The sequence below is a fragment of the Manduca sexta genome, chromosome 4 (assembly GCF_014839805.1).
Source record: "Manduca sexta isolate Smith_Timp_Sample1 chromosome 4, JHU_Msex_v1.0, whole genome shotgun sequence".
Lineage (NCBI taxonomy): Eukaryota > Metazoa > Arthropoda > Insecta > Lepidoptera > Sphingidae > Manduca > Manduca sexta.
The window spans coordinates 8,961,225-8,978,182 of NC_051118.1; the positions used below are offsets into that span (position 1 = coordinate 8,961,225).

The window sequence follows — 16,958 nt, forward strand, 5'->3', positions numbered from 1 at the left end:
ATATATTTTCCCGGAATATAAAGTAGCATACAACCTTCCCAGGGTCTTAAACTATCTCCATACCAAATTTCATAAAAATCCGTTTAGTAGATTCTGAGAAAATCTACTTCTATAACATAGACGGACAGAAAACGGGACTTTGTTTTATAATATTATGTATAGTATAACCTCCCTTTTAAAAATATATTCTGCCAGTCATGCCCTTAAGTAGGCGATATTATATAATTTATCTTTTCCAAAGTAAATCATTGTTACTCCTATCATAATGGTGTGGGGTATATCTTTGTATAGTATATTTACTTAAATTATCTCTTCTAGTACTTTTGAATTATATTGAGGCCATAAGGCTAATTTTTGGGTAAAAAATAAACAGGAGTCTTTATGGTACTTTATTATCCAGTCTTTGGAATGACAACTATGAAATAAATCTCATTTATTGTGAAAAATCTCATTTGTATTAAATAATAATACTAGGAGAGCATAAACACTAACCCCCCTTATTCATAGACGTTATTTATCTAAGGGCAGAGCATTGCTGTGATAACAAGTCTGTTTCTCAGTGCTGACGGCATGGCAGCCTTCGCAGTGCGTAGACATAGGGCCGTTGTGATTGGCTAATATTGAGATACAACTAATCTAGTTGGCTGTCAGATAAACAAAGCTGAGAAACAGACTTGTTATCACAGCAATGCTCCGTCCTTAAATAAATAACGTCTATGAATAAGGGGGTAACTCATCGGATATATATTATGGCACGTGAGATAACCACGTTCGCCGGCAAGTGCGACAGAGATGGATATAGGTTGTGTAGCATCCACAAATATTCCGATGAAAGGTATTTATTTTCTACGCCATAGCGTCCACTTTATTGCACAAAATCTGCCAGAATATGATCCATGCGGGCAGCAGAACCGATGACGTCATATTGAACAGCCAGTTACCGTAGATCTGTAACAATATTGGATTAGGGTTATATTTTCTATTCCTTTTATTCAAAAATTCTGAAAATCAAATCATAGTGCTGAAAGAATTATCAATATACCCTCAAAAATAAGTTACAAAGGTCTAAAACATTTAGAAGTGGTAACTGTCAACAAACAGAAATGAAATGCGTATAGACAAAGGTGACGTCACCGATTGTAAATAGTTCTAATGATGCGCGCGTAGGAAAGAGATAGAGAGATGTCCCTACACATCCATTTTTACTTCAACCTTTTCACTTCATTATAAAACCAATTTTGATGCTGTTTTCGTTTTTTTTGTGTTATGAACGGTTACTTATAAAATAATGTACAAATTCCAACATCTATTCTACAATTCTTTTCAAAATCAATCGTCATTAGTCAATCAAGGCCATAGTTTGTTTATCTAAGAACGTGCTGGTATATTTGCACTACTAAAAACTTGACGATTATCTTCGCGCAGTCATACTGTTTACCTGATAAAATTATAACCAACAATCTTACGCTAAAACACAATTGTTTTCCGAAAAAACAAGATATTTATAAGGCTTCTATTAAAATGGTTGTCATTTACCTCGTAAAACCATTAGTAATAAGCTTTTATACTAATACCACCACTATTCCAATGAACGTAAGGTTCAGTTCAACATTAACTGAGACAACTTTGTTGAAGATTTTATATGTATCAATTTAGCTAGCTGATTGTTTATGTCATAGTGGTTTTTTTTTTATTGCTTTGAATGACGAGACGAGCTTGACGTTCGCCTGATGGTAAGCGATACGACCGCCAATAAACAACTTAGAAACATCATTCAACACCTTGAATTACAAAATATTGTTTGGTATTCCACTGCGCTCGCCATGCTGAGACGGGAGATGTTAAGACTCATTATGTCCAGTAGTTACACTGGCTAGTGTTCTTCAGAACACAACAGTGACTACACACTACTGCTTGTCGGCGGAAATAGACATTGCGGTGGTACCTATCCAGGCGGACTCTCACACACTAACACGATTTCTGTGCAAGTTCATAAATTTTGAAGGATTTTTTTACTCTACCACATCCGCTGTTTCTATCAATCTACACTCACCAAAGAGTCCGCCACAGAGAACATAGTGGCCTGCATGGCGGCGTCGCGTCCCCTCCCCATCATGGCCATCAACCCCTCCTCTGGGAACAGCACGCGACTATACAGCACCATGGCAAACGTCAGCGTGAACATGGGCTGCGCCGTGAGGCACAGGAGACACTTCAGCGCCACGAGGATCGAGCTGTGGGTGGAAGAGTGTTATGAGTCACCGGTGATCCATGTGTATTATATACAGACACGGCAATGTAATTCCATTATACTTGATGGATTGACATTTAGATGGTTTCGACTGACGAGAGTTGATTATCCCTCGCCGGTCTACAATTACGCCAGGCTGATACAGGAACGGAACATATTGGCATTATGGCGTGTTTAACGCTCTGTTTACAGAGGTCGCTACTCAGGCAGATACAAACATTCAAGTTTGACGTGAGTCACCGGTGACACACAATATAAAACCGGTTCACGGGTGCCTCACGACGTGCATGTCGCGGTGATTTTACTATGCAAAAATGTGAATGGTATTTTAATGAGCATCTTACATGGATAATTAAATTGTTATCGTTTTTATGGTTTCACGAGAGATTTGCGATTGTAAAACGCATTATTTTCGCAGGATTAAAATTTTCAGACGTTGTATAGGCTGTATTTCTTTTACACCATTACATAAAAACGAAAATGCCTCGGATAACAAAGATTATAAAGTACATTGTAACGATAATAGTGTACCTCAGTGGCGTACTTATATTGCGCGCGGTACAACACTCTAAGATCCCGGGTTCTAATCCCGGGTCGGGCAGTGATATTGTGTTTTGTTGTTCTTTCAGCCCGTAGTCTGAAATTTGTTCCCGATTTGGCAATAAGCCCCCTATCTTACCATGGGAAGAAAACATATAAGCGAAAACTGGATGCAATATTTGCACCTCTGCCTACCCCTTCGGAGATACAGTAATGTATGTATTAACAATTTACTTAAGCTACAAATTACTGCTTAGCACTTATTGCAGACTTCACTATATAATAAAAAAACTACCTTTTTCTCCCTCCTTGCTTAGTAACCACTTCAACTACCAGGGCAACAGGAGTGTAAAGAACCGCAATCGCCAACCCTAGGGGGAAGTTGTGCATTCCCACAGTGAGACACAGTGTCGCCATTTCGATGAGTAGAAGAATGTTCACAAGACACATCTCCTCGTATGTTATGGGACCCTTGCGCAGGATGCGCGGGAAAAAGGGAGTAATTAAAATAAGTAGTATCGAAACTGCTAGTAGACCAAAGTAGACAGATACTTCTGACGGCTGGCTGAAGTATTTTGCACCTGAAACATGAAAAATAATAAAAAGGTAATAAAGGTTGTAATTATTATATTATTTTTTTCTATAAAAAATATTTATAGGATATAAAAGTAAATGTTGCTGTCTCTTTCGTACACCCCCTCCGTAATGGCAATGACGTCACAATTTAAGTTATAGTTTAAATTCATTAATTGATCAATTGTGGCCAGTGCCACGCTTGATCAATTAATCAATTTAGATAAAGAGATAAAGATTAGAGATAAAGACAGTTCTTTATTGAATTTGTTTGTAAAATAAGTGAGGTAGTAGAAAAAAAAAGAATTGGATGGCATAGACTTACCGATATAAGTGAAAAGAATTGGCGAGTTCATAACGGCGTAACCAATCAAATGCACCAACAAATAATTCGCGCCAATACTGACTACACTGAAATTGGCCTCTTCCTTCTTTTTTCTTTTCACATCTTTAACAACCTCCTTAGGCTTCACATCTCCTGGTAGTTCACTTTCAGAATCGCTGTGTTTGTCTTTGGTCTCTTTCCTTTTTTTATCAACAAGTTGTTTAGTTTCATCATCCCCTGGTACTTCTGTGTCGGAATCACTGGGTTTTTCCTTTGTTTTCTTGTCTTGTCTGTCTGTCTGTTTGTCCTCTTCCCATACATCTTGCTGTATGCTGACCCATAAGGACAAAGCGCGCAATAACATCGCTACACAAAGCAGACATAAACTGGGCATGTATTGACCTAGAATAAAAAACAATTACAAGTAATTTAATAATCAATAAATTATTATGGTTTCTTTTTACTATACTAACTAATCACAAGGTTTATTCAATGTATAACTATTTATGGCCATTGGCTTGCTTGAAATATTTAATCAGCCACTTAACTATTAATATACAGTATACACCTAGTGTTAATTGTTCTCATTTGATTACTATTTATTATTATAGGCATAGGTGACAATGCGACATTTGTATTAAGCCGGTATATACTAGCACTCACATAAACATCTTAAGTAGGCACTAGGCACTAAATACATAAATAAAATAAATAAAATGTCCGCAGGTTCAAAACCCAATGACACACACCTCTGACTTTTCTAGTTATGTGTGTATTCTTTGTTAATTATCGCTTACTTTAACGGTGAAGGAAAACATCGTGAGGAAACCTGCATACCTAAGAAATTCTCTACAAAAATTTTGAGGGTGTGTGAAGTCTACCAATCTGCACTAGGCCAACATGGTTGATTAAAGCTTAATCCCTCTTAGTAGTAGAGGAGGCATGTGCCCAGCAATGGAACAGTATTATAATACAAGGCTGATATTATTATAAATAAATAATAAAAACTATTTTTGTACACATCTTACCTATAGAAATAAACCTATTTGTTGCCGCGAGCAAATAAAAGAAGTAACTCTGATGGAACCTCTCAAGTAGGTTGTTGAGAGATCGCAGTATGCTCTCAAGCGCGGCCCCGAGGCGATAGAAGTTGGCCGTGTTGAGAGCGTTCACTTTGGGCGGCGCGCCGGCCGGGTCGGACGCGTCGCGGCCCTCCAGGGTCACGGCTTCGATTCCGAACCGATGGAACAGGCCGTGGTTGCCGTTTGGCACCTGAAAATATAGCACTTATTTATGCAAAAGTTTGTGAACATTTTCAATATAAAAATTCTCAACTGGTTTTGTTATATAAGTCCTGTCTGTGGGTAGTGTCAGACTCGAGTGTAGTGGGTAGAAGTAATATAAGTAAAGTCCACACGTAAAGAGTTTATTAACATAGAGTAAAAGTACAATACACACAAGAGTAGAAGAAACACGCACTACAAGAAAGAAAGAGATAAAACTTTATGTGACGTATGGCATTGTTAGCTGATCGCTATCTATACGCCACGTTGTACCGTTTGTACATTGAAATTTTATTTTACAATTTTTCTTTTAATGAGAGTAGTGTTTTATATTTTATGTTTATGAATTTAATATTAGTTTTAGAATAGTATTTAAGTTTTAATAGTAAAATTATTAGTTTTAAGTTTATTTTGTTAATTAAAATTTTAGTTTATAACACTGATGTTTTGTGCGGATAATACCACCACACTGTCCTTGATTGTCACATGGCCAATTCTAATAGACTACTATCATCATCAGCCACAGGATATCCACTGCTGAACATGAGCCTCCAAAGATTTCCTGATCGAGCTTTTGGAAACGGTCTGCATCCAGCGACCTATTGCGACTTTTCCAACAAACTATATCAACTTAAAATGCCTCCTTAAAAGTGTATAACCGTAAAGTTGACATTATCAAGATGGCGCAGTGTTCATTGCTGATATCGATACTATACTACCGAACGGATCTCGATGAAATTAAATATGAAAATAGCTTATGACCTTGGGAAGCACAAAGGGTAGTTCTTATCTCAGAAAACTCTTACGCAGACGAAGCCGCGTGCAAAAGCTAGTATATTATAAATATGAAATTAATAAACCAAATTGTCATTCTCTGTTACGCCTTCATAGCTAAACCACTAAACAGATTTCGGTGAAATTTATTATGGAGATTGTTAGAAACCCCGGGAAAATATATAGCTGGATTTTTATCCCGGAAAATCTTTTTTACCTGGTCACAGCCGCGAACAAAATCCAGTACTATATTAAATAGCACTCTGGTATATACCACTAAGCTAGGGTAATAAATACTGCAGCTCACCCCGTCAAGTTGTGTAGACACCATGCCCAGCATGGTCCACAGGTTGTTGGTCCACTCCTCCATCTTGTCGCGAGTTCGAATCCACGAATAGCTGACAAAGCACCAGAAAAAAAATAAGTAAATTATGTTTGTTGATCGCAAAATGTATGTAAGTTCATAATGGCAAAATAATTTATGATTAACAATAAGGTTATTTTACAATGAATTTATTTAGTTTAAATTGTTTCTTATATGAATATGTTTATAACAAAATGTAAAATGATTTTTATTTTAGTTTATGTTTGTCACCTGTTCTTGTACGAGTGATGGATACCAGATTTAACGCATAACTTATGCACCAAATTCACCAGATCCAAGTTGGGTAACTGTCCGTTCAGACCTTCCACTTTCACCTCAATGTATTCTGTAAAAATAATAAAATTAAATGGAACATAATAATTTATTTATTTATTTATAAAGATACACTAAACAGATTACTGACAATAATTATCTAAATTACATTACAGTGGAACTAATGGCTAGTCAGAATCCAAATAGAAGTGTATACAACTTATTCAAATTAGGTGACACGTACATGTTATTTAGTTACAAAATAATAATAATAAATATAAAATATGTTGGCTAAGGTAAGGCAGACGATGTGGGAGTTGTATTTGACTTGGTTGCTGTGAAATTCTATATGTACTCTTTAAAATTGCCTCATATATCTTGACAAATATTTGCTAGGAAGTGAAACCTTAATCTTTTGCTCGCGGCATCGCCTGCGTGACCGAGTCTTCCGGGATAAAAGTCCCGCTATATATTTTCTCGGGATAGAACATAGCCGATTCAAATCGCCACCCATACAACACCAACGCCATCTATATTAATTATCTAATTCAAAATTTCATAATATTCCATGACGCAATTTTCCGGAATAAAAAAAGCCTATATGTTATTCATGACATGGTTTTATCCTTAAGTCAATTTTCATCCAAATCTGTTCAATTGTTTAGCCATTTGCTTCTAACAAATAAACATTTTGACAAACTTTCGTATAATATTAGTGAGATAGATAATTGTAATACTCACTTATTTGAGGTGTATGCAACTCCAAATTAATAGCCGCTTGTATAGATCCAGACCTTCCCTTCAGTGTTCCAGGATTTAAACACTTCTTATGCGTCGCACCGAAGTTAAATCCAGGTATAAACTTCTCAAAGTTCAAGCCAGAGGTACCAGGCTTCCAGAAACTGCCGAGACTTGTTTGGAATGTTTCCGTATCGCTATGCAAGCCATGGTAAGCTTCTAGCCATGCCTGCATTCCTAGTTGTTCGTGCTCCGTGATTAGGAATATTATGTCTTTTGCCCAATACTTTTGCGCTGGAATTTATAAAAAGTTATTTATAATAAGCAAAAAAAAAATGCAAACAATGTTTTATAATTCAAGGTTGTGTGGTGTTATACTGTTTACGGGCGGTCCTATCGCTTACCATCAGGCGAACGGCAAGCTCGTCTCGTCATTCAAAGCGCTAAAAAAAATCATCTACGCTCACGACTTGTGCCGCTTATTTAATATCTTACGTTTAGCAAACTGCGCAAAGGCAAGCATGAGCGCGATGCCGGCTGTGGTTCCCTTCTGGTGCGAGAATGGCGGGCGGTACGGCGCGGTCACCACCAGCGCCTCCAGCGACGACGTGCGCGCCGCTCGCAGGATGCCATACACGTTCGTCCCTTTGTACACCTGCAAAATGACATATGCTATTACGATAGTGACATCAACAATATAGGAAACCGTTTCTGTATAGTGTATTTAGATAAATTTCAAAATCTATAAACTTTAAACTGTAAAAATATATAAATATACACCATATTTGCAATAAACTATAATGTAATAAAAAACAGATAACTAAAACAAAGATTTTTGGCGAAAATATCCGTCATTCCACATATAAGGTTTCATTTATGAATACATGCTGAGTATTTAACATTTGTGTAACTTTGATGATGATGATGAGGTAACTGATTTGTGATTAATAGAGATATAAGCTTGGTGAAATGCATGTTACTTTAACCACAAATATTTCTATTACAAAAGAACAATTTGGCTTAGATAGAACCGACCATCAAATCTGACAACGGACACTTGGAAAGTCATCATATCTAAGTGATAAATATACCATAATGAAATATGGATACATATTTGACTTTACCAGATTTTTTGCATTGTTTGTTGTGGGTTTCATTCCCCTGGGATAATTTTTATTTTACTTATGATCCCTTATGTTTATGCAAATGTTAAGCATTGATGTAATAATTATAATAATAATAATAAACGTTTATTATCAAAAGGTAAGTAATATTGACATCACTATACAGCGAGTCTTGAACTAAGCTTAGCTTGTATCTCAAGACGACGTTAACGTCGTTTTTTATATTATAATTTACTCCCAATGTTTAAAAGACTGCGGCCTTCGTGATCATAGGGTTATACCATTCATTTCAATTCACACTATTATATAATATTTTTATACAGCCAGTAGTTTGTCATGTATTTTTTCTTCTTTAAATATTGGCCACACCGTTTCATTGATTATTTTGACAAGGTTGAGTGGGTAGATATTAAAGTTAAAATTAATAGCTTTGACCCAAAATCGACTTAATCAATTTGAATATTTTTAATTAAAATCAAAACTATATTTCTCTACGGAAAAGTTCAATAAATTTCATATAGATATGATCACCTTTGATATTAATGTCATACCTGACCCTCTCCCAAAGGATAGTCTAGTGTGAAGTTATGTGTGTACACCTCTAGGTGCAGCTGGGACATCTTCCCAACGAGCCATGGCACCGGGATCTCATCTGTATCTTCATATTTATCCTGGAAAGTTATTTTAATTGTCCCTTTGTTAAGTTCATGTCGATCATAATGTTTGACACATTACTGACCGCAGTAAGGGGTTGCGAAGTAGTTATACATTCAGACAGACACCAAAGCATCAGTTTTTCAGCAGAGTGTGCCATATGTAGGCAGGGTTTGTGATTGGGGACTTAAGATATTATGCACCCTTACACTGCTGACATTTATTGGGTGTTGTTAAAAGTACCTATTTAATCAGTTTATTTGGAGTAATCATTTTCCAACAAGTAAATCCATTGAAATATTTTATTTTGTTTACATAAAGTATAAGATAACTTTACTAAAGAACAAAGAAATGCCTTTTTTTGTTATTTGACAAATTTGTTACCAGATATACTTAGGCTTTACTTAAGTGCATTTGTGATTTTATAAATAACATTTAATAATTATAAAACTCTTAACTAAAAGCAGACCAAGAAATATTTTAGAAAATGTAGGTCATCAATATTATAAATGGTCATATTACTTGCAAATCTTACCTTTAATTCCTGCAAAAACTCATTATAATACTGTTTAGCAGCATATTCCCCATTAAATTCGTTAGTAACCAGGCCGGGAAGCAACGCGTTCTCTGAGAAATATGTCTCATTGTTGAACTCCCTGTTGCCCAACATGACAAACCATACCAGGGAAGCAACATAGCATAGGAAGCACAGCGGCCGGTGTACTCTTCTCAAAACCTTAACCCATTTCACAGAACCATACTCAGGGTCCGACAGTAAACCCATATTTTACTCGAAATACATGCAATATTGATTATAAAGTGTTAAAGTAGGTTACAATTCCGTTTTTATTTCATTATTCTATGAAATAACTTGTAGTTTAAAAATTATTTTCTTGTTTTTATCAATATTCTACTGTTCTACTGATAAAAGCAATGTGACAGCCGACATGACTTTTGAGACTTGACGTATGCGTTTTGACAGTTAACACCAATGTTAGATAGTGACAAAACGTAGCATTATTATTGACTCGGTTAGAGCGATAAGGACACAATATTTACGCTACTATTTCAATAAAGTGTGATATTGAATAAGCTTATAATTCTTTTCTCAACAATGGACTGAGGATTTAAAATATTTGAACTGGCGCATACTGTGAGTTAGGGTCAATGGTTAGGGTTGAGTACAGAATATACATACATAATATACATAATAGTGGGATTGGAGATACATATAATCACAGAAAAATTGTGTTAGAAAAACCTGCACCAAGATTGGATTTACTTTTCAAACTTTAGTCCATTTGGAGTTTAATCTTTTCAATCTTTAGTCCATTGTTTTGGGTTACCAATTTATAAAGTAAAAAATAAATTATAAACAATAATTGATGTTCATACAAATAATTTATTTCACCTAATATTAAATTGTAACGAATAAAACATGTAGAATTTCTTTAATAACAATAAAACATTATATACACACAATATTGCACAACAAGAATAACTTTACAAAGTATTATAAATACATACTAACATAGTATCACAATGTTCAGAACAAATCGTTTTAAAAACAATACATACAAACTACTAAGGATTCATTTATTTCTTAAATACTTACTGTCAGTACAGTTACTGATTATTTATCAATTTTCCGGTAGAGAAATCCATTTTCAAACATTTCCTGTACTCTGTCAAGGGGTACACCCTTAGTTTCTCTCATCGTGAAATATACTATGATAGTGACGAACACCCCAATTAAAGAAAACATAAAGAATGTGCAATCAAGGCCCAGATTATTTACAGCTGGTCCGTACAGAAACAAGACTGTGAAGTTGGCAATGCAAGAAAAACTAACCAGTAGCTGCGTGCCCAGGCCCCTTATCTGAAATAAAATTAGGAAATTACGTTAGTCGTAACAGTAAATTGATAATAAATTATAAATAAAATAAAACAAATTAAACCTAAGCATTTACGATTGACATCCCGTTTACTTCTGTAAAATGTAACCTTTCATACTAAGAGGTTCTGTTTTGCTTTAACGAAATGGTCAATTGAGTCACGAAAATATATTGAAGTGTATTGAAGTGTATTTTAGAATATGTTAGTAATAAAACCTTACCTCTGGCCTAAAAATTTCGGCAGGTTGGATCAGCGGTATGTTGTTAGCTCCAATTTGGAAACTGATGCAGTAGAAGACGACTAGAATCGGCATCATCCAGTTAGGCGCCCATGCCCATCGCAGTTGGCTACCGAGCAGCGCCAGTGCACAGGATGACAGACATAACGAAGAGATCAACAGGCTCTGCCAAAAATATAAAATTAAACTGAATGTGTATTGTTGTTACTAAACTTCTATTTGTCTCAAACCGAATTTCATAGCATAGACAAGAGCGAAAACTAGTAGGATATAATATCTAATGCGTCACGTGAATACGTCTAAAATAATATTATTCAGTAAAATACTATTTGGACACTTTATTCATAGACAAATTAATTAGGTATCTAAACCCCCTTATATGTTTAGTTATGCTAAATACATGAAATTTTATGCATGGAACGTTAAGTGTTCAAATCACCAATCCCTTTTCATGATAACAAAATTGGATAAGTGAGGCTAGCCTGTATTAGCTGCGCAACAGATGACGCGTGAGCTCTTCGCTACCAGGGTAACATAAACAATCAACAATCACAGGTACATTTTATTTACCCGTCTGCGAAACATATCAGTGATGGCAGCGGCGACTCCACTTGAGACGGCGAGTACGATCGCGAGTACGACGGAGCATAAGTGCGGCGACATATTCGGCACGGCCATGGAGAAGAACGGGCCTGCGTACGCTTGTACGGCCACCATGCCCATGCATATTGTCAGCGATATTACCACGGTCAGGAATGCCAGCGCCCGTTGTAAGGGTTTTGATGTTACTGGAAAGCACATGGTAATAAAAAAAAATTAAAAATATGAGAACTGATAAGCTGTATAACATTTTTAACTTCGATCATAAAACAGTAATTAACAACAATTAGTAGGTAAACCCATTGAATCTGACGTGATCTTAAAAGTTGCATGAATGTTAAACCAACTATTTTCTCTTGACAGTGTCGAATATCGATAGCGATAAAACGCTCGCTTTAAATTGTTCGGTTGCAACATCGTTTCGACAATGTCTCATTTTGTACTAAGAAAACATAATTAAGAGGTACAATCAAATTTATTCAATAGATTAAACGAATTCCGCGAACTTGTGGAGAGTTTCCAGTTCGTGGAAAGAAAGCAATATACTTATTAAAAAGTTACTAGGTCCCAGGATATAACAATATTCTACCGTCCAGCTCTCAGGAAGGGGTGTCTGGACAGTTACCAACTAATTGAGAATGCATTATAAAAACGTCAATTGGCAGGTGACATTTCAAAGTAGAAAGTGGCATGTGTCATTCAAATTCTGACAGCGAGCACCAGGATTGCATGGGCTTTAAGAAGGGTGTACTAAAACTTAAAAATCGGGGAACGGCAACGGCCCATTATATTATCCTAACTATTAAGTTGAGTATTAACCCACAAAGTATTTTCCAAGCACTTGTCGCCTTTTCATCTTTATTGAGATCTTCTTGATTTAACTTTTCATTTTCGGCTGATATTTGTGATTTTTCCAATTCTGAAAAATACATAAATAATTTTATTATAAATACGACTATATCACATTTTTTTTAAATATTGTTTATAGGTAGGTAGGTATATAGCACAAAAAACCGCACTGATTGTGATGATGATGATAGTTCCCTTAATGATTTCTTATGTTTACGCGAATGTTTAGACATTGTAATTAAACTATTTTTCCGGATTCTATCGCAGTTTTTTATAGTTTTTTGATAGTTCCCTTCTTTGGTTCACATTCGTTCGCATTTACCAGAAAACAATAACTTTGTAAGAGGAAATTTTATTAAGCCACGCCCAACACGATTTGCTTGCAGTGGGTGGAGCTTTACTATCTCTTTTGCACATGAGGAGTCCGTTACAAAAAGAAAGAGTCATTACTCTATATAGTACTTGCGTTTAACAGATCGCGATTACTTTATATCGATAAGGAAGAGTCGACCGAAATCAATACATAATTTAATAATAAAATTACCTTCTACAGTTTATAATATCCTTATAATTAAAATTTGACTCCGCTTTCATTATTTATTGAAAAAAAAATTTTATTTTCCTATTGCCGCATAATAATTAATAAGGCTTAAACCGTAGAAGGTACTATTCTGTAGCCTGTACTTACAATAAATAAGGTAACGTAATTTATCAATGGTCATTTTTAGAATGAATTTAAGTACCGCATCCCGTGGCTTATTGAAAGGAGCTTCAATTTTATTTTTTTAATAGTTATTTTTATTAGATTATTTATTCCTGTAGTACTTAGTAAAAATTAATAGAATTTTAATTTGCGATGCGTAATGAAATTAAAAGAAATTACATAATTTATTTGAACGTGTAAAATGTTAAACATTCTTTAGATTCCGTCAATATTAACTCTACCACCAGTTCGGAAATCAGTTCTCACCAGAAAAGCGGGGAAGAAACTTTAATGTTGCTCTTTTCAAATGTTCTTATAATCAAAGATTCGGCAAAGATCAAAATATAAGGAAATATGTTTTTGCCAATAGACGTAAAATATTTTTGAACTATCTTGTCATAACGTGAAATGCTGTTTCAGTGACAACTATCAGCATTCAGTGATATAGCAATGATTTATTACTCTTATTATCTTTGTGAAAAATTTACATGTCTATGAAATAAATTGAAAATACGTACTTTCAACCTTAATGCCAGTTCGTTGGCTCTTTATATAATTGTACTCCTCCAAAATATCTTCGGTGTTTGTGGACGCAGCGCGATAAAATTTAAGCGATTTTAATGCTTCCTGCAATGTTTTAATATGTTATCACTAATATAATCATATTACACATTTTCAAATGTAAGATATGGTCTGCAGCAAGATTGTTTTGGACAAATTTAAATTATGATTGTATAAAGTATATATTATGTCTCATATATTATCTATCAACCCGTAGGCCGTATTATATACTGTCCAACTACTCGACACGAGCTTCCTCTACTGACAGGCATGGCCGAAATTTCACCACGCCACGCTGTCCTAGTGAGGGATGGCAGACTAATTGTGGATTTACCTACTATTTTGAATCATGGTATAACTTGGTTTGTATTTTGTGTCGAAATAAAACTAAAAAAACTGCAGCCTTCATAGACATAACAGTAACCTAAATTTTACATACAAAATTTTATTCTGTTTTCACTAATTACTTTATTACCATCTAACTTATCGGTGACATCTAGTACGATAGTTTCGCACTAATTAATTATTCTACAATAGTAGTTAACAAAATAATAATGCTTCTTGTAATGAGTGCAAAAATATACCTTATCCTTCCCCTTTCCTATGAGGAACGCCGGTGTCTCCTTCATAAAACTTATAGCTACCACAAACACAACTCCCAAAGAGAGATTAAAATAGCAGATGGCCTCGTAACTGCAAAACCAACCGGCCAAGTACGAGCTGAGAGATCCAATACTGAACGCGAACATAAGAATAGAAGTAGCAGATCCAGTGGTTGATGGATGGGCCATCTCTCCCGTGTATATGAGAGCTACCACAAACTGAATGCCGAAACCAAATCCAAATACGAACCGACCGATCAGGAGTTGGGTTGAGGTCTTCGCAGTTGCTATTATAGCCCATGCTAGCTGTAACAAAAGATCTTTTAAGGTCATGGGATATTACAAACTTGGTACTGCTCCGTGCGTAGTATAAGGCGTGTATTATGATATTATAGAAGACTCTTTAAAACATTTGAATAGAATAGGGTCATTGATTATACGATCGATCATCTATGTAGGCACTAGGCACTAAATATGTTTGTATTTTTTCTTTTCAAACAGCAATTAGCGATCAATTTAGAATACTGGTGCAAAGAAAATTAGATACTACTGACTACTGCGGATTCAGAAGTGATCTCTATACTTACAGAATAGTATAACTTGATAATGGATTCAAAATGATAAAAAGCTTTTAGTAACACTTACAGATATGAACAAACCACACAAAAGCTGCGAATGCTTTCTGCCAATCCAATCCGATACGTATCCAATGAAGAGTGTTACTATAAAAGATCCCAACATCGGAAAGGACCCTATAAAATTTGCCTCTTGCTTACTGATCTTATGAGATAACGGCGTGTGGTCACCTTCAAGTATTTCTATAGCGTACGACGGCCATACTATCCCAAAAGATGCCAGGAAGCTTGGCATTGATACTGGAAAAGAATAAACAGACAAAATCCAAGTAACTAAGCGGCTCGTGGCTCTCTGTGCCCTTCAGTGCGTAAATCTGTATGTAAACATTAAAAGGTCACAGATTCTTGCTGTATTGCCTTTGCTACGCTTTTTAGTTTCGTTTGTAGGGCGTCTTTGACTCGTATAAAATACTCAATATAATATAGTAGATATTCTGTAATGGCGGACTTAAAAAGTTGTATGAACATTATTTGTGTTTGGGATTAAAAAGTTGAATAATTAATCAAAAATTATATTTAACCTGTTTAATACAAATTATTATAAAAGCCTTCGTGAGTTTTAGATGTAGAACTACTGTAATGAGTCCGAAAATTCCTTCAATATGAAAGTTTCCTATCCTTATAAGTAGTGGCGGCCCTAAACGACGCGTTAACTGTTTTAACAGTTTCGTCGGTAAGAACGTAAAAAAAAGGTCCTGCGAGGCACCGCGCGAAGCCTCTGTAAGCCCGAGGACCCGAGCGGTTGCCCGGTTCGCCTCCCCCAAAGGCCGCCTCTGCTTGTGAGATATAGGCTACTTTTTGCCCAGGAACGGAGTCTATAGTAAACAAAGACGCTGGCATAATTAGTAGATATACATTTTTATAGCCAACTGAAGTTTTACCTTACTAGAAGTAAACACTACTTTCAGCTTTGCGTATTGATGCCAACTAAAGATTGTTAGGCACCGTTAATGAAAGTTAACGTGTATATTGTAATTGTTATTGAACCTTGGAAGTATTTAAAACACCTTATTAAGATAAAGGACTGTGTCAGATTATCTAACAAGGTATCTCGACTAGATCCTTCAGAAATTAGCGTCAGGAAAACATCGGTAAGAACTAAAGTATATCTGTAAAACATGCGTAAATACGTAAACACCAACTCCAAATTGATACGTCATAAACGAAAGTAAAAGGGATTCAGTTAGAGGTACTCACGTATCAAAGAACACAGATATTGATTCCTGCCGGCCGCCATTTCGTCTAAATACTATAACACAACCTCGTCGAAACAACACCACATTTGAAAACGTTATGTGAAAGGTAACGCTTACTGTCATATTTGTACTGGTGATAAAATACATCGCTCCTTTGTGATACGTTAAATAAATAATTTCATAACGATTAAATAAAAGATTTTGCTCCATTACGTTTATTGTATAAATATGTAAACAGTGTTCTCTGCTGGTTTTCTTCCGCGTGATTAATCGGTCATCATGATATATGTCTGGGGTTATGACGTCTTAGTAATGCTCTGGTCGCATTTGGTTGGGGCTGAGATTTGTCTGTTGTTTTGCTCAGCGTATATATTAAATATACTCTCAGTAGTGTAATACTATGCGGGTTTACTCATAATGAATTGCAGAATTGACGGGAGTCGCCCTTAGTATAAAACTATATCTTTATAACTCTGTTACAATAGCTGGGCTGCTTTTTAGTCAAGCTTTAAAAATTTTTATCTAATAAAATATTATTTACATTGCCGATCTAAATGAAGCTTATGATTTTTTTTTATTTTACAAATTTCGGACAGCTTAAAATTAAGTATGTTATAAGTTTGCTAATAACATGCTTCTACATATCCACACAATGGTAATGACTTTCAATTCAACATTGGAATGTGCTAGGAACAAGTACAAAGTCATCACCATTTATTACATAATAAAATCATTACACCCAGCCTGCAGGATCACATTGAACGTATTTGGAATGTGGA

The 16,958-nt window shown here is 35.4% G+C and overlaps 2 protein-coding genes across 2 annotated transcripts; both read right to left on the reverse strand.

Annotated features, from left to right (window-relative positions):
• Nucleotides 1-376: 376 nt before the first annotated feature.
• LOC115443190 (glycosylphosphatidylinositol anchor attachment 1 protein) lies at nucleotides 377-9,872 on the reverse strand. The gene is made up of 11 exons (XM_030168501.2): nucleotides 9,435-9,872; nucleotides 8,797-8,916; nucleotides 7,617-7,776; nucleotides 7,125-7,415; nucleotides 6,342-6,456; nucleotides 6,054-6,144; nucleotides 4,718-4,961; nucleotides 3,690-4,091; nucleotides 3,087-3,372; nucleotides 2,054-2,234; nucleotides 377-948 (listed from the first exon to the last, which is right to left on the reverse strand). Exons 1-11 carry the CDS (start codon nucleotides 9,681-9,683, stop codon nucleotides 847-849), a joined length of 2,241 nt encoding a protein of 746 aa, XP_030024361.2. The 5' UTR covers nucleotides 9,684-9,872; the 3' UTR covers nucleotides 377-846.
• A 409-nt stretch (nucleotides 9,873-10,281) lies between these two features.
• LOC115443192 (putative polyol transporter 2) lies at nucleotides 10,282-16,319 on the reverse strand. Its single transcript, XM_030168503.2, has 8 exons — nucleotides 16,181-16,319; nucleotides 14,994-15,223; nucleotides 14,331-14,654; nucleotides 13,704-13,812; nucleotides 12,457-12,552; nucleotides 11,604-11,821; nucleotides 11,016-11,198; nucleotides 10,282-10,778 (listed from the first exon to the last, which is right to left on the reverse strand). The coding sequence occupies exons 1-8, from the start codon at nucleotides 16,218-16,220 to the stop codon at nucleotides 10,533-10,535; spliced, it is 1,446 nt and encodes a 481-aa protein (XP_030024363.2). The 5' UTR covers nucleotides 16,221-16,319; the 3' UTR covers nucleotides 10,282-10,532.
• Nucleotides 16,320-16,958: the final 639 nt, after the last annotated feature.

Excerpts from the sequence above, each read along its gene's own strand:
- LOC115443192 (XM_030168503.2), bottom strand. The coding sequence starts at position 16,220 with ATGGCGGCCGGCAGGAATCAATATCTGTGTTCTTTGATAC. Across the intron at positions 11,822-12,456 it reads AAGTGCTTGGAAAATACTTT|TAACATCAAAACCCTTACAA; the intron begins GTGGGTTAATAC and ends TGTGCTTTCCAG. Across the intron at positions 10,779-11,015 it reads CCGAAATTTTTAGGCCAGAG|ATAAGGGGCCTGGGCACGCA; the intron begins GTAAGGTTTTAT and ends ATTTTATTTCAG.
- LOC115443190 (XM_030168501.2), bottom strand. The coding sequence starts at position 9,683 with ATGGGTTTACTGTCGGACCCTGAGTATGGTTCTGTGAAATGGGTTAAG. Across the intron at positions 8,917-9,434 it reads AGTTTTTGCAGGAATTAAAG|GATAAATATGAAGATACAGA; the intron begins GTAAGATTTGCA and ends ATAACTTTCCAG. Across the intron at positions 3,373-3,689 it reads AATTCTTTTCACTTATATCG|GTGCAAAATACTTCAGCCAG; the intron begins GTAAGTCTATGC and ends TTCATGTTTCAG.